The 22,616-nt window shown below is 33.9% G+C and overlaps 1 protein-coding gene across 2 annotated transcripts in view; it reads left to right on the top strand.

Moving 5' to 3' along the window:
• Positions 1–22,616, top strand: part of LOC131946833 (uncharacterized) — an 82,356-nt gene that overhangs the window by 38,588 nt on the left and 21,152 nt on the right. Inside the window, exons 1-2 of one of the 2 annotated variants that reach the window (XM_059307804.1) lie at positions 19,995–20,117; positions 21,887–21,980. The exons of the other annotated variant lie outside the window; for it this stretch is intronic. Coding sequence (XP_059163787.1) covers positions 20,027–20,117; positions 21,887–21,980 — 185 coding nt within the window. The 5' untranslated portion in view covers positions 19,995–20,026. Of the gene's footprint in view, positions 1–19,994; positions 20,118–21,886; positions 21,981–22,616 lie in introns of those variants that run through there. 2 annotated transcript variants of the gene reach the window in all.

Here is a 22,616-nt window from a genome sequence, read left to right as displayed (position 1 = left end):
GGGAGTCCGACTACCCGTATTAGGTGCAGTTCCTACTCAGTGATTGGTTTTTAAATAAGATCTAACCCAGCTCGCAGTCTATTAGTCGTGTCAGAGGTCACTGCCGTGAGCGCATGAAGGCAGTAAAATAAGGGTGGGGGACCCTAGTAAAACAATGCATACTTTTCTAAGTCATTGCTAATCTACTTATTAAAACGTGATTTATTTTTTCCTGCTTTTTTGTTAATCATTCATAAATTAGATCGCTTATTTAAGAAGTTTCAGAGGAATAATTTAGCTAAACTGCATACATTACCAGGGTGCTTTGGCATTGAGCACAATACCAGGTTGTTTGAAAAATTAAGTGGTTAAAACGTGGATTCCCGTTAACGCTTTATTCTACGAAAGGGATGTAGTTGCAACAAGAATTCTATTTTTTTGTTTCACGTAAGCTCGTTCTGCGCATAACGATAAGCAAAGAAAAAATTTCGAATGGTCGTGAAAATAAGTAAATAATGACTGATAATAATTACCTGGTACTGTTGAGCTATTTATTTTTTAACAGAGAAGCTGAAAACCAAATAATATCTTGCATTCTTCGCTTAAGGTTCTAAACAGTAACGAAAATAATATCATTAGATGTTGATGATTGCAACAGGATGAGTATAGCCAACATACAAACACACACGCGCGCGCACACACACACGCACGAACGCACGTATGCACGCATGCACGCACAAGTCAACATATGTACACATGCATGTATACAAACGAATAATACATGTTATGCATGCCTATTGCTACGTGTATGAACGTTTTCAGTTTGGTGTTCTTAGTATATTACATTTTCTCAAGAGAGAGTGATTACCAGTCATTTGTATTAACAGGTTATAACTGATAGGAATAAGTTAATCGCAGGAAACTGACAATGGATTTTATGATGTAGCGTAATATCCTGTAATTTGTCGTCATATATAAATGCAACATGAATCAACGTAAGCATATTACATAGGCTGCTTAAAAGCTAATTATCACTCTTTAAATCAGATAGCTAACACACAAGACATGTGGGGTAGCCCAGGCCGTTTAAGCCCCAAATTTCCGAACAAAAACAATTCATTTTTTTTAAATAATGTAATTTTAGTGTACCTTGGTACAGGTTTTGTAAAAAAAAATAAAGAGGTCTATCGCAAAGGCTGTTCTACAATAACTAACCCATATTGTTGCGTATAAAGATTTTATAACAAGGATATCAATCTTTGGTACCTGGTACAAATTCTGGTCATTCTGTATTGTGAAAGTAACGGCTATCTTGATCGTTAGTTCAGGCATGGTATTAGCTACCTCAAAGAGCTTTACGTATTTACAGTTGACAACTTTGTGTGGCCAGATATTATATTGTTTGCAATTCGGCAGGTTTGTGTGTGCGTCAATCTGTCTTACCTTTATCTCCTAGACATTCCTTTACTACAAGTACGACTGTACAGGCAAGTAAAATAATATTTATTATCTTACATATTGCATTAGCTGATCAAATTTGTCAAAACAAAGCATAATATATTATGTTACTCGATTGTTCAATCTATCTCAACCATCCATTATGCTTTAAAAAAAAACTTAATGTTTCAACGCAAGTACTACAGCGTGCAAATGTTTCTCTCGATTTCGGTGCTAAATGATTTACTGTTTTTCTAAAGCCCGATTTTAAACCAATAATAAATGTTGCAACAATTTGAAAAAAATCTTATAGAAGTTTTCAGATTTTGAGTAAAGTACTTATCTTCCCCCTCATATTTTCACATGGTTTAATGCTTACTAGCCCAATACAAAGTATAAACAATTCTTTGATAATATATGAATACACATATTTTATTTCACATAGACATTTCACTCAGAACTCAAATTTTAGTCTGTTTATTTAAAAAAAAGTTGAAAATCTAACATTGATGAATGCGTGATTTCATTCAAAAAGAATTTGATTTCCACAGATAGGCCTTATATATATACTTTAGTAGAATTTGTACAAGCTTTTACTTAACTCACTTCTTCTGTCGTCAGTCGTCAGTCGTCAGTCTAGATCGAAACGCAGGAGTGAAAATTCGGTCATTTCTACTTGACCGATACGATATACATTTCACGTGGGTCAAGACATGAAGACAATGCAATCTGAAATTAAATTTGACTTAATTGGATGCCTAATTAATTTTTTATGAATTAATTAAAATTTGGACCTAATTAGTAGGCATGTCTATCCAACCACACCACACGCGTCATCACGTTCAATAGCTGCGCTATCATGTTCAATGGCTGCGCCATCACGTACAGTAGGCGCGCAATGGTTTTTAGTCATGTAACTCTATTGTAAATAAAACATGTAAAGCACTGAATTTTTTTTTATAAAAAACGTTTTAATAACAAGATTTTATGTAATAATACACTAAAAAGTAGAAAATAAATTATAGACTACTATTTAAATAACTATAAAGAAAAGAGTGGGTGTCTTCCTTAACCACTAGACACAATATAATAATTGTTTTATTTTAACAATTCTAGCCATCAATAATATGTGTATGTATGTGTGTGAGGGGAGGAAGAGGGACGTGTAAAAAAGTGTTGAATCCCGGTATTATAAGTCCAAGCTTACGTCAATGTTAGAAATCTACTCCTGCCTGGCCATACGTAATCTGATTATACACTCAGTTGTCATATCCACACTACACATTAATGTCATATCTACACTACACATTAATGTCATATCTACACTAAACATTAATGTCATATCTACACTACAGATTAATGTCATATCCACACTACACATTAATGTCATATCCACACTACACGTTAATGTTATATCCACACTACACGTTAATGTTATATCTAACATTTTCACACTTTATCACTTTGTCCAATCAATTATGGTAATAGTTATCACGTGACGTATTAATTAGTAATTGGCTAGAATAAACATAATGAGTGCCCTTTAAGTTAAGCCTCAATCAACGTATTTGAATATTCTACAGCATAGTGGAATGTAACAGACTGTAATAGAATGCATACTAGACTCTATGTATCTAGCTAAGGTATAATTATTATTCCAGCTGTACAGGTTACAATGTAATCGTGAAATGCATGGACCAGTCAAGTTAAAACGTGGCTGATGGTATATACATTTTTTAGAATACAATTGAAAATACAGCCCGCCGTCCAAGCAAGGGATATTTAAATTATATATATATATATATATATATATATATATATATATATATATATATATATATATATATATATATATATATATATATATAGGGGCGTAGGGGGTAGGAGCGAATATGAATTTACCTCAATTAGATGCAACCAACACACTTTGCTTTAGACAGTTGCTTAAATGTTAAACTATTTTAATTTACGCAACATCACCACTGCATTTATAATTGTTTAACTAAGTTCATGTTATTCAAACATTGCAATTACAACATACAAAGTACATAACGTTTTCTGATACTTTTAATTATTTGTTTTATAATTATTTTTTAATTATGGTTAATTTTTTTTTAATGTTAGGATTTTCTTTGTTTTAGTGTCTTTATTGTTTTTTTACAGGTTCTAGCCCCTGGTAACGATGATGTGTGTTATTTGAAAAATAAGGTTAATCCATCTAGTTTATCAATGTTTTAAGACTTCTTAAACAAAACAAAACAAGATTATCACATATGTTTTATAATGGTTAAGACACCAGTATCACATATGTTTTTTTAATATAGTACTGTACATAGAATATCGACTTTCTTTTCAAAAATATGCACAATTAACAGTTAAACGAAAGCAATACAATTTTTTTTTATTTATAACAATACAATCGTTATATTTTAATATTATTTCTATAAAATGTAAGGTGTATTGTATAGTTGTGCATACAATACAATAATTGTTGAAAATTAGGCCTTGTTTGTCTTTGTAAGATCGGTATTTACTGGTTTCTTTAAAATAGTTAAATTTATGGAAAACTTGGTTATGACTAAATTGTCTATTGTAAATTGTCTAGCATTTGTATGCGAAATCTCGCTATTCGCTTTGAAAAACACGAAATATAAATTAAACAGGGACTACAGGCAAACGTAACGTAACACAGCTCAAACTTTCGCCGCATTACTGATTATCGACATATTGATTTTTTCGATTCTTTAATTAAAAATGCAAATTATAGCTACTAGAAAAACAACCAATTCAAAAAGTATTTTAGGTAAATAACTTGCATAACGTATTAGCTAAGGTTTATTTTTTTTTCAGTGGAAGTCACCTGACTCGTATGATGTGTGTTTACAGTAGCAATGTTTGTCTGCTCGAAAGTGTGCTAGTGACGTTTGTCTGAAGCACTTGTGATTTAGTTTGCTCACACACGACAGTTTATTTTTAGCAGGTAAATAATATGTTCCTTATTGTTGTTTTTTTTTAAATTAATCATTAGCAATATATAATACGAAAACAAAATGTAGCTAAAGAAGATTTTAAAACGGTGATTTATGTTTGATAGTAAATTTGTAAACATAAACCTGTTCACATAAATACATATAAATAAACAGAATACAGAGGTACCTAGACATTTTAGTGCCATGGATAGGGCATTATTTAGACATGAGATGTAGATCTAGATAAATTTAGCTTTTTGACATACGAGCGAGATTTAAGATAAGAGTAACCCAATTAGTGGGCTTAAACAATTTGTTGAAAAGAATGTGAATTAAAGTGATCGAAAGACGTTTGGATTAACAGTGAGTAATTGAACGAATTAAATCTCCTTCTCTAACCTCCACTATCCTACAACAGACCTACATGAGCTTCTATCTTAAGCTTAACTTGTCTGATTTTAAGGGTAAATAAAGTTTTTAAAACTAGTTTATTTTTATAAAATATATTCTCATACATAAATACAATTTTCTTATTTAAAATACACATCCCAAAATCAGGGTGGCATTTTAGGGGCAGGGGTAAATACATATCATTACACTTATACATTAATCACATCTTAATTTTCTCCATCGAATTTGCAAGGTGGGGATCTCACAGATCGATAGTGTTTCAATACTTGTCGCTATTTTCATTTAACGAGTCAAATATATAAACTATTCATCTATCTATCTATCTACTATCTATCTATCGAAGATTGTGTAAACATTCAAATGTTTAACGCGTGCCAAAGCTAATTTTAAGTCGGCTATAACTCTAACAAAACTTCCATTTCTTGTTTTTTTATTACGCTTCAACACGTATATCAATTTTCAACTGTTCTTTATCTTTTATGTATACTTATACAATAAATTTCTTTAGCCCTACAATATAAATAGCAGCTGTCGAAGAAAGTTATTCATAGAACTAGATCTAGAATCTAGGTCAAACCAAAGATTAATTAGTTTAAATACAATCCATTTTAAAATCACAATACATTTTTGAGTTTCTTAATAAAACTATTTTAGTCCTTAAATACTTGATATAAATCTTTGCTTTTTAGCTTCACAGATCATCTCATTCTAGATTACAAGTGATTTATCTATCTAGATCTAGAATAGGTCTAATCTAGATCTAGCAAGATTTACTACAACAACTAGACTTAAGCAAACCATTAGTAGAATTGAGACAATTCTATCTAGATTTTGATAATAATGAGTTTCTATACTAAACTATTTCAGACCTTCATTATCTTATATAAATCTTTGTTTGTTTAGCTATGGAATAGGCTAATTTAAGATAAAATTTAATTTGAAAGTTACTAGATCTAGATATGGCCTATGCGCGTAATTGAAAATGCATAAGGAGACTCAATGTATTAAATTATACCGTAAAAAAATCATCAAGTTGTCAGTGTAATAGGCTTTCATGCGGGTGGCACGGGTTCTAGACACATCATTTCTTTCAGCATTTGAAGACACTTCTCTGAACTGGCTGTTTTCCCCAAATATCTCATGAGAAACGCACTGTTACCTGTTGTCTCAGACTTGGCGGGACACTGGGCAGATGAAGTAGAGTTGAGTAGATCATATGTGACGTCAGTATATGAAGGGATAGTGTGGTCAAACCTATGCTCAGCCGAAATGGTTGTTTTTAAAAGATAAAAACGTCTTTTTGAATGTGGGGTCTGGTTATTTTGTGATTATAAGTGAAAGACGTGGTGTCTTTTATTGATGACCCCCGAAACCAACAGTTATCAAACTAGATAACGGGTAGTCTAGTATTAAAAATTATCTTAAGCTAGAAATCTAAATAATTATACACGTTAATACTTTTTTAAAGAACACACTTATAAGTATTTGTTAGTTTTCATTTCTTGTTTAAATATTCAGTTTAATTATTTACCTACTATGATACCAAAAATCTCATATGACGGAACAATTTACAGGAACGCCCAGTAAATATTTATTTTAGTTTATTCTCCAGGAGAGGAGCACCAATTAGCATATCCTCATCTCTGAGTAATAAGCACCTTAGACAAAAAAAAACTAAAGATAATATTTAGAAATAAACTGGGAGTTATCTCCCCTAAACTTTCTCAAATAATCTAATATAACACTAAGTGGGATGGCAACTCGGAATATAGACATGATTTTTGTTTACTTAAACTTTTAAAAATAAAATAAAAATAGAATAGAATCTAGTAGAATAAATAATTGCGCTCCAAGCGAACGCCAAAACAAAATGTGCATAATAGTGCGCAATATTATTAGTACTTTATAAATTTACATGCGTATTCTGAGAATTCGGAAATAGCGTCAATTACTACTTCCGGTCAACGGAAATTACTCAAAATTTGATAGAAGGTAGAGAATTAGATCTTACGAGCCGACCCGCAGCGTATCATACGCCGCTATTTAGCTGTTTTATTTTCTTCTTTTCAGTAATTCATAATTTGTGAATTCGACAGTACCAATGCTGCCACTGAAAATATTTGCTTTAAAACACTACCCCCCCCCCCCTTTCCCCGACACTACATCCCCCCCCCCCCCCCGCGTGAAAGCAGCCTCCTATTAGTTACCTCCTGTAAGTTTAAAATCGTTTCAAACTAAATTATCTGCCCCTAATAGCCGTCACTAAACCCGGCTTTACGATTTGTAAACATTAACGTGACCACAGCTCATCAGACCGGGTGGGGTGGGGGTGGTAGTGATAGTGATAGTGAGAAAAAGAGGGGACTGCAAGGAGGCACTTGCAGCTTGTTTTCGAACGGCTCCCAGAAGAGAATTATATATAGAGATACTTACATGTGAAATTTTATTTATCCGTCTGAAATAGTACTCAAGGTATAGGCTTTTGAAAAATTCAAAGTAAAAAAGTACCACTTCCAATTATCGGAAATCGCTCAAAAGTTGATACGGATCTACGATTTTAATAAAATACTTATATATGAAATTTCATCAACCTAGCTGTAACGGTACTCAAGTTAACGTGTTTACAGACACACACACACACGCACACACACACACAGACATACGGACCATATTGCAAAAGTATGTTTTTCCGTATCAGTGAGGTGTAAAACGTCGAGATTTGTAAAATTCTCGATTTTTTTTTTGCACGATTACAAGACTTTCTCTATACTTCGTATATACGAGAAAGTAAAAAATGACAGCGCAAGTAAATGACTTATATCCCCAAGCATTGTATTTTAGAACGTTTAAAAACATACTGCTGTATTCAAACCATGGAGTCAATAGACCACTTGTCACACGCAAGTTAACCCTGTAAAGTACCACTTTAATTAAGCGCCTGTATTATTTTTAATTTAAGACGAATTTTCAAAATTATTGATGTAAGGTATAGTATTATCTCCCCTGAGTCACAGTTAGGTGGAGGGATCGATGTTTTTTGAAAAGTTCTGGTGTGGCGCCATTTTCAATCTCTACCTGTATCGGTAGTTCACAATCGTTCTGTACATATCTCACACGTGTTCCTGATTTCCCTTTGTTTTACCTTATTCTTCAAGTTTTCAACGCCGAATATTTTTTATTGGCTTCTTCAATAGTCAGGCAAATGCGTTTAACTTTTAGTTATACAATTTTTATCAAATTGTCTTTATAATAGATCGATGTTTACAAGTGGACTTATAAGTATTGCAGGGCACACGGACACTTTTTTAGGATTTCTTGGAAATTGCAGATTTTCGATTTGGAGTAACATAAATATTATGTTGTTAATCAATTATCGAAATGTATTTTTAAAAATATATTTATGCATTTATAAGAAAGTTCGCATCGAGTTTTCTTCAGAAATATTGTAATTAATTGCAGATTTCTAGTAGTAAAAGAATAACAAAAATAGAGGTGGCAGTTGCAGGCTCGTTTACTAGGTTTAATATACGTTATTTGTATACCAAAGTCTAGTTCTAGAAGTAAGATTTGTAAGTTATTTTTGTTGCAAAAAACTGTCTTGCCTACAATAGCTAGCGTGTACGTTATGTATACATGTAGACTAGTAATCGTCCATACATCTGCATGTAGTATAGATCGTTTTGTAATTTTGAATCAGTAAACGCAAAACAGTAGACCACTACGGCTACACTGTAGTGTAGACTTGTCATAACATTTCAGTAGGCTACAATTATACTAGCATTACTAGTAGTAGTGTACAGAATGACTAGGATTTCGTTTTCAAAATATTTGTTTGTGCGGCTCATTGTAATGGCTATTGGAAGCCTCCAGCAAAAGCAGGTTCAGTCCGGCAACTGTTGCCACACCAGAAAGACGACAGACAATAATATCTCAGGAATGAGGAATGAGGGAGCATGACATGTCAGAAAATCCAGTAAAAATCGTACTCAAAATATACTTTTGTGCTGGGTTTATGAGTGGAAATTACAAAAAATGATTGTTATAATAATTGCTATCTTATTAGTTAATAAGTTGTATCGTTTTTTCCTGTTTTGTAATTTTTTTTTATTTTTGGAAAAAATGTCCAACATTCCTGACGGTACTTATAAGTACCAATATATGTTTGGGCCCTAAAAAATGTATAAAACAAAATTTCCTTCGACATATGCTTTAAATGTGCCAAAAGCAATATGATAACACATTGTTTAAGAAAAAAATGTCATTTGGAACCTAATTCCGTAAATAAAGGGTTAATTGAGTGTCGTTGTCGTCTTGTGAACATGTGTAGTCGACTGTTTCGGGTTTTTCCTTCTGCCCTAGATCATCATCTAATATGGTGTGTTGTTATTTTCATTAGTTTAATAACTTAATTTATACAAACGTATTTATTGATAAAGTAGAATATTACTTATATTGTTTTAAACGAGGAGGGGGGAGGGGTGATTTGTTGGATGTACTGTATTTATTTTCTAACATTAATGTATATATTCTTTCGTATTTAGCTGTATTCAAATTGTCTTCTCTATTGTGTGTAAAATGTGTAGGCATTCATTTAGAACGAGTTACGAAACAAGGAAAGTAAAATAAATATAATAACCTTTATAATAACAGATAACAAGCTTTTAAATGCACTGAAATTAAGAAAATTAAAACACATATATTTCAATAAAAGCTTTGGTCAACCATGATATTCCTTACATTGTTTAGCGTCCGAAGCGTTTTTTTTACCAAACCTAGTCTGTACGCTACCCTAAATCAACCAACCGTTGCAACTGACCCAGTACACGTCTATCTAACACAAGGACAACAGCTAAAGTCACGAACAGTTTTTAATAATTTTAAGCTGGATGCAACCGTTTCACCCAGCAACCTAACGTCTATCTAACACAAGGAGACAGCTAAAGTCACGAACAGCTTTTAACAATTTTAAGCCAGATGCAAACGTTTCACCCAGCAACCTAACGTCTATCTAACACAAGGAGACAGCTAAAGTCACGAACAGCTTTTAACAATTTTAAGCCAGATGCAAACGTTTCACCCAGCAACCGAACAGACACTCCTCTCCTCCATGCTTTAGTACAGTTGTCAAATAGGTCAATGTTGTGTGCGCCTGTCAACGTAACTGGGATAAAACATGTATGTATCTTACATCTAAATCTTCATTGATAAAAGTATTATGTGTAAGTAGTCTCCATTGGACTCACGATTACAAGAAATGAGTACTAAATAAAAACAACTGAACATAATTAAAATGCTAGTATGTAGAAATGTATGTTCAATAAATCATATTTCCCACGTTTTCTTTAACTTGCTTTCGCGTCTGTTTGTTTGGTTCTCCAATCAAATATTGCGATCTAAATTTCGGGCACTTCCCAGTGCTTTTTTCCGATGATAATAGAATGTTCAATTGTTATTATTACTAAATTGATCCATGGAAAATTTTTATTGATCATTTTAGGCCCCTATATATTTGTACAAAAAAAGGACGTAACCTAGTAATTGTAATTTGATGAAAACAAGGTTCGGTACTCTCCCTCTTTTTGCTTACTGAGTATTGGTCACGCGGTGTTTGTGTACAAACAACGGTGAAAGAAACGGCAACACAGAAGAAACGTTGATTGGAAAAGGCACGTGTTTTTTACGAGTTGTCTTCGTTTACCCAAAAAAAGTGAATGCGAGAAGATAAAATCGATAGCAAGATTTGAATGCAAGCAAACAGACAAAGACTAAAAAGTAGAAAATAATTGTCATTAATAACTTTAAAAAAAACCCACGTGATTTTCTTACAGTTTCTAATACTGTTGACTTTCTACAAGCTCCCTAATAAAACTTAATAGTATTATCTAATCAATAGTAATATAACTTTTACATCTTATATTAACAAGACCGATAAAATAACTTTTACTTCGGCGCCCCACGTTTTTCATCGCTTTTAGTAGAGTGATCGCTTGCTTTATTGTGATGTATAGCATTTATTTTCTACTTTTTAGTTCAATCAGAAAACGTGGGTTTTTTAAAACTTTTGTAATGATAATTATTTTATTTGTAGCAATCCTCCCCCTACTTTTTTATAAGAAATATAGTAGAACGTGTAGAGGAGATCACTTCCGCGTAATTTGACTGCACTTTGTTTCGGTTTGCACATTTACTTATCTGTTAAATAATTGCTCCAAACGTAGTTTTTTTAAGTTCACTTACTAAACACAATTTGTTATAGATTATTTACAGTTGGCCCAATTAATAGCGCCACCCAATGTACAGGCTAGAGTGTAACGTAGTTAATGGTATTACGCCATGCTTTGGGAAGGAAATAATAAAGACAGTTGACCGTCATATATCCATACGATACATAGAATGCTACAGAGAACAGTGGGTACAGTTTAGAGAGAGTATTTATCATACATACATTATAGAGTAATGTGATTATTTGTGTTGTCTTTTATGTTAGCTATCTGCTTTACAAAGTGCTAGGTAGCTTATAATTGTCATGTATATTTACGTTGATTTATTTTGCGTTAATTGTTGATAGCCATTTTCAGAACGTTAAAAATATATAATTAAACCCGTGGTCATTTTTCTGCGATTAATGTATCTCTGACTTTTATTACATATCATTGACTATCAATAAACTAGTACCGTAATCGCTCTCTCTGGAGAATATATATTATACTAATAGTTTCAAATTAAAAAACATTCGAAATCATAGAAGTAGACATGCATAACATATAGTATTCGTGTGTATGCGAGAGTTCATGCGAGCGCGTGTGCGTGTATATATATATATATGTGTGTGTTTATCAGCAAGTTACTGTAAGTATTGTTTGCTATACCCGTCATGTTAACATCATCAACATCCACTTAAAACACTCCTACATAATCTTAAATTTCAATTTAGTATTTGTGTACATTTCTTGCTATTAACTTTTTGTAAGATTAACTCGAGTCATGTTTAACGTGTTCTATACAAGGATACATTTCTCCACGTTATATTGTGTTTGTTTTAAAACTAAATACCTATATTTTCAAAGGTTACATTTTGCTAGAATGTACCTTTATGTTTCAAATTTCTAACATTAAATTACATATGTCATTTTGTATCAAGTACATTCTTACTTAACTCTCTTTAGTCCTTGAGTATCATAGTGTAACTTAAAGAATTTAAAGCATTGTGAATCGAGATGTGATAAAGATTTTTTTTTCAGGTAAACTCATCAAATGAATTCAAAACTAAGGCTTCGCTTGTTAATAAGTCAAGTCCATAGCAACGATATTCTTTTAAAAGACGAAACATTGTGCACAACAACTTTGTGCCAAATGAAAATACACGTTCTTTGATAATGAAGAAACTGAATTAAGGTGGCACTAATGCGACATAATAAAGTTCGCAATAAAAAGTACAAAAATTGTACTTAAGACGTCTAACAAGAAATTAATATAAATGCCAAGACAAGCTATGCAAATACATTTCTTTTTTTCTAAAATTAAAAGTCTATCTTTTGATAAACTATGTTGCCGAAATAAATTAATTAATAAGGATCTGTTTTCTGCTAAAAGTCTGGTAAACCACAGGAAAGTTTGATATCGGCTAAGAGATTTGAAACTAATTTAATAACAAATATTTTATTTAAGAAAATCAAGCTCAAAGAGGATGAATTAATGATTGTATTTCGAAATACAAGAAAGTCGAAATTTTAATAAAACGGAATAAAAAATGCCGCCTATATAAATACAACAAGAAAAGATCCACAAAGAGCTGGTGCTAATATGAAACTGCATTGTTAATAAAGACAATTAGTAAGTAATCATGCTTAGCCAAATGCTTAGGTACCAATAAATAGTTCTAGGAAAAAAAAATCAGAGTTATGGTGTTTCAACGGCTATTTGGACAATTATAATACTCTCTTGAATCATGAACTGAAGATAAAAAAAGACCAGCTTGCTTATAGAAGCATTCGGCACGGTCCATTACTTTTTTTTTAAATTCTATCAACGCATTCTGATAATGATACAATTATAGGATAGCTTATTAAAAAAGGAGAGAAGTTAATATTACGATTAAAGGTGAATTAAACACTTTAACTATGGCATCACGTGTTGGACATGGTACTAATAATGCAGATTTGCTTATCACCAGCAAAACCGATATTAATCGTGTAGATAAAGATGAAGGTAAAGCGTTTCTGCTTGCTTCAAAAAATGGAGATGATAAAATAGTGGAGTTACTGATCAGCGGCGGAGCTGATATTAATCATGTGGATAAAGATGGATGGAATGCTTTAATAATTGCATCAAGAAATGGACATGACAAAATAGTAGAGTTACTTATTACCACCGGAGCTGATATTAATCATGTAACCAATAATGGATCGGATGCTATAATGATTGCATCAAGAAATGGACATGACAAAATACTAGAGTTACTTATCAACAGCGGTGCTGATATTAAACGTGTTAAACCAGATAGATGGGATGCGTTAATGCTTGCTTCACAGAATGGACATGACAAAATAGTAGAGTTACTTATCAACGGCGGAGCTGATATTAAACGCGTGGATGAAGATTGGCAAGATGCTTTAATGATTGCATCAAGACATGGAAATGACAAGATAGTAGAGTTACTTATCAACAGCGCAGCTGATATTAAACGTGTTAAACCAGATAGATGGGATGCGTTAATGCTTGCTTCACAGAATGGATATGACAAAATAGTAGAGTTACTTATCAACAACGGAGCTGATATTAAACGTTATAAACCAGATGGATGGGATGCTTTAATGCTTGCTATACAGAATAGACATGACACAGTAGTAGAGTTACTTATTACCACCGGAGCTGATATTAATCATGTAACCAATAATGGATCGGATGCTTTAATGCTTGCATCAAGAAATGGACATGACAAAATAGTAGAGTTACTTATCAACGGCGGAGCTGATATTAAACGCGTTGATGAAGATGGGCAGGATGCTTTAATGATTGCATCAAGACATGGAAATGGCAAAATAGTAGAGTTACTTATCAGCAGCGGAGCTGATATTAAACGTGTTAAACCAGATGGATGGGATGCTTTAATGCTTGCATCAAGAAATGGACATGACACAATAGTAGAGTTACTTATCAACAGCGGAGCTGATATTAAACGTGTTAAACCAGATGGATTGGATGCTTTAATGCTTGCATCAAGAAATGGACATGAACAAGTAGTAGAGTTACTTATCAACAGAGGAGCTGATATTAACCGAGTTGAAGAAGATGGATGGGATGCTTTAATGCTTGCTTCACAGAATGGACATGACAAAATAGTAGAGTTACTTATCAAGAGCGGAGCTGATATTAACCGAGTTGAAGAAGATGGATGGGATGCTTTAATGCTTGCTTCACAGAATGGACATGACAAAATAGTAGAGTTACTTATCAACTGCGGAGCTGATATTAAACGCGTGGATGAAGATGGGCAGGATGCTTTAATGATTGCATCAAGACATGGACATGACAAAATAGTAGAGTTACTTATTAACAATGGAGCTGATATTAAACGTGTTAAACCAGAGGGATGGGATGCTTTAATGCTTGCTATACAGAATAGACATGACACAGTAGTAGAGTTACTTATTACCACCGGAGCTGATATTAATCATGTAACCAATAATGGATCGGATGCTTTAATGCTTGCATCAAGAAATGGACATGACAAAATAGTAGATTTCCTTATCAACGGCGGAGCTGATATTAAACGCGTTGATAAAGATGGGCAGGATGCTTTAATGATTGCATCAAGACATGGAAATGGCAAAATAGTAGAGTTACTTATCAGCAGCGGAGCTGATATTAAACGTGATAAACCAGATGGATGGGATGCTTTAATGCTTGCATCAAGAAATGGACATGACAAAATAGTAGAGTTACTTATCAACGGCGGAGCTGATATTAAACGCGTTGATAAAGATGGGCAGGATGCTTTAATGATTGCATCAAGACATGGAAATGGCAAAATAGTAGAGTTACTTATCAGCAGCGGAGCTGATATTAAACGTGTTAAACCAGATGGATGGGATGCTTTAATGCTTGCATCAAGAAATGGACATGACAAAATAGTAGAGTTACTTATCAACAGCGGAGCTGATATTAAACGTGTTAAACCAGATGGATTGGATGCTTTAATGCTTGCATCAAGAAATGGACATGAACAAGTAGTAGAGTTACTTATCAACAGAGGAGCTGATATTAACCGAGTTGAAGAAGATGGGCAGGATGCTTTAATGATTGCATCAAGACATGGACATGACAAAATAGTAGAGTTACTTATCAACAACGGAGCTGATATTAAACGTGTTAAACCAGATGGATGGGATGCTATAATGCTTTCTATACAGAATAGACATGACACAGTAGTAGAGTTACTTATTACCACCGGAGCTGATATTAATCATGTAACCAATAATGGATTGGATGCTTTAATGCTTGCATCAAGAAATGGACATGACAAAATAGTAGAGTTACTTATCAACGGCGGAGCTGATATTAAACGCGTTGATGAAGATGGGCAGGATGCTATAATGATTGCATCAAGACATGGAAATGGCAAAATAGTAGAGTTACTTATCAACGGCGGAGCTGATATTAATCATGTAACCAATCATGGATCGGATGCTTTAATGCTTGCTTCACAGAATGGACATGACAAAATAGTAGAGTTACTTATCAACGGCGGAGCTGATATTAAACGCGTGGATGAATATGGGCAGGATGCTTTAATGCTTGCTTTATGGAATAGACATGACAAAATAGTAGATTTACTTATTACCACCGGAGCTGATGTTAATCATGTAACCAATAATGGATCGGATGCTTTAATGATTGCATCAAGAAATGGACATGAGAAAATAGTAGAGTTACTTATCAACAGCGGTGCTGATATTAACCGAGTTGAAGAAGATGGGCAGGATGCTATAATGATTGCATCAAGACATGGAAATGGCAAAATAGTAGAGTTACTTATCAACGGCGGAGCTGATATTAATCATGTAACCAATCATGGATCGGATGCTTTAATGCTTGCTTCACAGAATGGACATGACAAAATAGTAGAGTTACTTATCAACGGCGGAGCTGATATTAAACGCGTGGATGAATATGGGCAGGATGCTTTAATGCTTGCTTTATGGAATAGACATGACAAAATAGTAGATTTACTTATTACCACCGGAGCTGATGTTAATCATGTAACCAACAATGGATCGGATGCTTTAATGATTGCATCAAGAAATGGACATGAGAAAATAGTAGAGTTACTTATCAACAGCGGTGCTGATATTAACCGAGTTGAAGAAGATGGATGGGGTGCTTTAATGCTTGCTTTACAGAATAGACATGACAACATAGTAGAGTTACTTATCAACGGCGGAGCTGATATTAAACGCGTGTATGAACACGGGCATGATGCTTTAATGATTGCATCAAGACATGGACATGACAAAATAGTAGAGTTACTTATCAACGGCGGAGCTGATATTAAACGCGTGGATAAATATGGGCAGGATGCTTTAATGCTTGCTTTATGGAATAGACATGACAAAATAGTAGAGTTACTTATTACCACCGGAGCTGATATTAATCATGTAACCAATAATGGATCGGATGCTTTAATGGTTGCATCAAGAAATGGACATGACAAAATAGTAGAGTTACTTATCAACAGCGGTGCTGATATTAAACGTGTTAAACCAGATGGATGGGATGCTTTAATGCTTGCTATACAGAATAGACATGACACAGTAGTAGAGTTACTTACTACCACCGGAGCTGATATTAATCATGTAACCAATAATGGATCGGATGCTTTAATGCTTGCATCAAGAAATGGACATGAAAAAATAGTAGAGTTACTTATCAACGGCGGAGCTGATATTAAACGCGTTGATGAAGATGGACAGGATGCTTTAATGATTGCATCGAGACATGGAAATGGCAAAATAGTAGAGTTACTTATCAGCAGCGGAGCTGATATTAAACGTGTTAAACCAGCTGGATGGGATGCTTTAATGCTTGCATCAAGAAATGGACATGACAAAATAGTAGAGTTACTTATCAACAGCGGAGCTGAAATTAAACGTGTTAAACCAGATGGATTGGATGCTTTAATGCTTGCATCAAGAAATGGACATGAACAAGTAGTAGAGTTACTTATCAACAGAGGAGCTGATATTAACCGAGTTGAAGAAGATGGATGGGATGCTTTAATGCTTGCTTCACAGAATGGACATGACAAAATAGTAGAGTTACTTATCAACAGCGGAGCTGATATTAACCGAGTTGAAGAAGATGGATGGGATGCTTTAATGCTTGCTTCACAGAATGGACATGACAAAATAGTAGAGTTACTTATCAACTGCGGAGCTGATATTAAACGCGTGGATGAAGATGGGCAGGATGCTTTAATGATTGCATCAAGACATGGACATGACAAAATAGTAGAGTTACTTATCAACAACGGAGCTGATATTAAACGTGTTAAACCAGATGGATGGGATGCTTTAATGCTTGCTATACAGAATAGACATGACACAGTAGTAGAGTTACTTATTACCACCGGAGCTGATATTAATCATGTAACCAATAATGGATCGGATGCTTTAATGCTTGCATCAAGAAATGGACATGACAAAATAGTAGATTTACTTATCAACGGCGGAGCTGATATTAAACGCGTTGATGAAGATGGGCAGGATGCTTTAATGATTGCATCAAGACATGGAAATGGCAAAATAGTAGAGTTACTTATCAGCAGCGGAGCTGATATTAAACGTGTTAAACCAGATGGATGGGATGCTTTAATGCTTGCATCAAGAAATGGACATGACAAAATAGTAGAGTTACTTATCAACGGCGGAGCTGATATTAAACGCGTTGATAAAGATGGGCAGGATGCTTTAATGATTACATCAAGACATGGAAATGGCAAAATAGTAGAGTTACTTATCAGCAGCGGAGCTGATATTAAACGTGTTAAACCAGATGGATGGGATGCTTTAATGCTTGCATCAAGAAATGGACATGACAAAATAGTAGAGTTACTTATCAACAGCGGAGCTGATATTAAACGTGTTAAACCAGATGGATTGGATGCTTTAATGCTTGCATCAAGAAATGGACATGAACAAGTAGTAGAGTTACTTATCAACAGAGGAGCTGATATTAACCGAGTTGAAGAAGATGGGCAGGATGCTTTAATGATTGCATCAAGACATGGACATGACAAAATAGTAGAGTTACTTATCAACAACGGAGCTGATATTAAACGTGTTAAACCAGATGGATGGGATGCTATAATGCTTTCTATACAGAATAGACATGACACAGTAGTAGAGTTACTTATTACAACCGGAGCTGATATTAATCATGTAACCAATAATGGATTGGATGCTTTAATGCTTGCATCAAGAAATGGACATGACAAAATAGTAGAGTTACTTATCAACGGCGGAGCTGATATTAAACGCGTTGATAAAGATGGGCAGGATGCTATAATGATTGCATCAAGACATGGAAATGGCAAAATAGTAGAGTTACTTATCAACGGCGGAGCTGATATTAATCATGTAACCAATCATGGATCGGATGCTTTAATGCTTGCTTCACAGAATGGACATGACAAAATAGTGGAGTTACTTATCAACGGCGGAGCTGATATTAAACGCGTGGATGAATATGGGCAGGATGCTTTAATGCTTGCTTTATGGAATAGACATGACAAAATAGTAGATTTACTTATTAACACCGGAGCTGATGTTAATCATGTAACCAATAATGGATCGGATGCTTTAATGATTGCATCAAGAAATGGACATGAGAAAATAGTAGAGTTACTTATCAACAGCGGTGCTGATATTAACCGAGTTGAAGAAGATGGATGGGGTGCTTTAATGCTTGCTTTACAGAATGGACATGACAAAATAGTAGAGTTACTTATCAACGGCGGAGCTGATATTAAACGCGTGTATGAACACGGGCATGATGCTTTAATGATTGCATCAAGACATGGACATGACAAAATAGTAGAGTTACTTATCAACGGCGGAGCTGATATTAAACGCGTGGATAAATATGGGCAGGATGCTTTAATGCTTGCTTTATGGAATAGACATGACAAAATAGTAGAGGTACTTATTACCACCGGAGCTGATATTAATCATGTAACCAATAATGGATCGGATGCTTTAATGGTTGCATCAAGAAATGGACATGACAAAATAGTAGAGTTACTTATTACCACCGGAGCTGATATTAATCATGTAGCCAATAATGGATCGGATGCTTTAATGATTGCAGCAAGAAATGGACATGAGAAAATAGTAGAGTTACTTATCAACGGCGGAGCTGATATTAAACGTGTTAAACCAGGTGGATGGGGTGCTTTAATGCTTGCTTTACAGAATAGACATGACAAAATAGTAGAGTTACTTATCAACGGCGGAGCTGATATTAAAAGTGTTAAACCAGATGGATGGGATGCGTTAATGCTTGCTTCACAGAATGGACATGACAAAATAGTAGAGTTACTTATCAACGGCGGAGCTGATATTAATCGTGTGGATAAAGATGGATGGGATGCTTTAATGATTGCATCAAGAAATGGACATGACAAAATAGTAGAGTTACTTATCAACGGCGGAGCTGATATTAATCGTGTGGATAAAGATGGATGGGATGCTTTAATGCTTGCATCAAGACATGGAAATGACAAAATAGTAGAGTTACTTATCAACGGCGGAGCTGATATTAACCGAGTTGAAGAAGATGGATGGGATGCTTTAATGCTTGCTTCACAGAATGGACATGACAAAATAGTAGAGTTACTTATCAACGGCGGAGCTGACATTAATCATGTGGATAATAACGGAATGAATGCTTTAATACCTGCAACATCTGAAGGACATGAAAAAGTAGTAGAGTTGCTTATCAACAGCGGTGCTGATTTTAAAAGAGTGCATATATATGGATGGGATGCTTTAAAGCTTGCTTTAAAAAAAGGTCATGATAACATTCTACAATTATTGCTTAAAAATGTTCTTATGCAAGAAAATGAAAAATCAAGCGATTTAAGTCCAATACAATTTAGTAGGATGAATATTATGATAATTTATTTATTAGATATATTATTTCAAGCTTTTGAAAACGAACTCTATAATATAATGGAACAAATTTCTATTTTTGTCGACGAAAATTGTAGTGAAACGAATTTTAAATTCCAGTTAAAACGTTTTTGCGAATTAATTTTACAAGGTAAGCAGTACATTTAATATATTTTTAAAACGTTTGTATGTTATCAAGAAGAGAAGCACGTCACACATTTACTTCTCATGTGATCAAACATATTCCTTTATATATATATATATATATATATATATATATATATATATATATATATATATATATATATATATATATATATATATATATATATTTATTTATTTATATATATATATATATATGTATATATATATATTTATATATATATAGAAAGTTGTCTTGCAATCCTGTCAATGAAGTGCATTTCAACTGAATCTATCAGTTAAGTATTTAAAGAGATAGTGTCTTTTGCATTATGCCTAGCTGCGATGAATTTCCCTATTGTATGTTAGGTATCACTTCACTTTCCCACAAAGAACGTCAGTTATTTAAGCGAACTTTACTTTTACTCTACTACATAGACATTGAAACCCTCAGTCAACCACCCACATACATCACACGCATACACAATGTAGACCAAATTGAATACGAACATGCTCAGCACCTTAAAGTTTTCGGTTATATCTATATGCGCATTTAACAGTTTGATGCAAATCTGTACACAATACCGTATTATTGAATCAAAGTTATAATCTCTAAAGTGTTTAATGCATTTAGGTTTCCCTTTACCCGAATATTTAAAGATATATCGCCTAGTACATCAGTGTATAATCGAAACCCGAGGTGGAAATGTGGTGGAGGTGGGTTGATGGTGTGGGTTTGGTTTGGGGGTTATGGTATCGTGTGTGTTGTTGTGCTTTCTCTAAAATTTCCCCTGCTTTTTAATACCTACTATTGAGAAATAAATGTTTATTTCACAAGAATTTTAAACGAGCAGCTGTTTTATATAATGTACGATTATCTTCTATCATTTAATACTTTTATTCTGGAGCATCATACCGTAGCGAAGCACGGGTATGAGCTAGTGGATATATGAGGTAGAGTAGTGGGACCATGGAGAATTGGGACTCTTCATAATTTCGGAAACTGTGCAGCAAAATGTTGATGTTACCGCATTAAACATGAAACTAAAGACGAATCTCTTTTAATAACTTATTTCCAGCTTAAGCTGATTGTTAGTTTGATCTGCATAGAGAAGTGCCTACAAATTTTTTTTTGTATCTTCACAATCCTTAAAATACGGTGAACATTTGTGTTATCTTTCCTATCCTTGTATTAGAGTACGTTCTGTAATTATGTAATTGCATTATTCGTGTACGTTTTGTGCTTATTAACAACTAATATTTATAACAAATACTATGCCACAAACTAGCTTTGGTGAGAAGTGAGACAAGATGTACGTTACACACTCAAGCCCTTTAGTATATCATATTAAGTTGTTATTTTAATGAAATAGTTTCATTTTTACAGTCAAGTATTTATCCTACATTGTATGTATTGAAACTACAAACCATTTATTGTTTAAAAAAAAAATGACATGACTGTCCCAGTTCTTCTTTTGCATGTCCCACTTCTCAATGTCATGATGACTTATAAATTTTGTGTCATAAACGTGTATGTATACTAACTGAAGTGTTAACGGCGATGTCCAAACTTAAACGATTGCATATATAAATTACTGGACAAAGGATCATTTTAGACATATACAAGAGAAAATGCAATTGTTTTTTAATGATTTGTTTATTATCATCAAGCTAAAAGTATAGTTTGGTATTTAAATGTGGAGATTATAATTTCAAAATTCAAATGTGTATTCTAAATAGAGATATATTAATAAGTCATGTATCATATCAAATACCTAGCATTAAAACAAGATGTACAAAATGACACCGACACACAACTGAGCGACTCAACAGACACTGAACTATCCTATATAGAATTCCAGAATTTTAAGAAGTAAGTAATTTGTATTGTTTAAAGTAAGATGTCTGGACATTTTCATTTGTAAACCTACATTTAAATTATATTTTACTATTAATAAAGTCTCAAAAATGAAATACGCAAAATAGCTAAAATTATAAATTAAAAACGTCAAATAGCCCCACATAGATTTTACTACACTTTAAAGACAGAATTAAAAATATGTATTTTTTCTCACAAATAAGGTACACACAGGGGCGTAGCGAGGGGGGGGGGGGGGGGCGGGGGGTGTGGATTGCACCGGGTGACACCATTTAGGGGGGTGAAACCAAGGCAAAAAATAGCAAAATATATAGAGAAAAACTTGAGGGGGGTGCACATCGAAAGTTTGAGGGGGGGGGTGCGAATCGAATATTTGAAAGTTTGTCCCCAGGAAGGGTCGCTACGCCCCTGGGGGGGGGGTGACACCATTAAGTGCCGCACCGGGTGACACCCGACCTCGCTACGCCACTGGGTACACATAGACAAACAAACCTTTAATCCCACTGTCAATTGGGTCTACTATAAATGTATCAATTCACAAATACCACGAGATCAACCCGTTCATCCTGACAAGCAACCGTATTCAATCTGGGAACAGGACATTGTCCTTAACAATATCACTATATCACC

The sequence above is a fragment of the Physella acuta genome, unplaced genomic scaffold (genome assembly GCF_028476545.2).
Source record: "Physella acuta isolate Inbredline_101_S28 unplaced genomic scaffold, ASM2847654v3 ptg000572l, whole genome shotgun sequence".
Classification (NCBI taxonomy): Eukaryota; Metazoa; Mollusca; class Gastropoda; family Physidae; genus Physella; species Physella acuta.
This window is presented reverse-complemented; position numbering and strand designations above follow the sequence as displayed.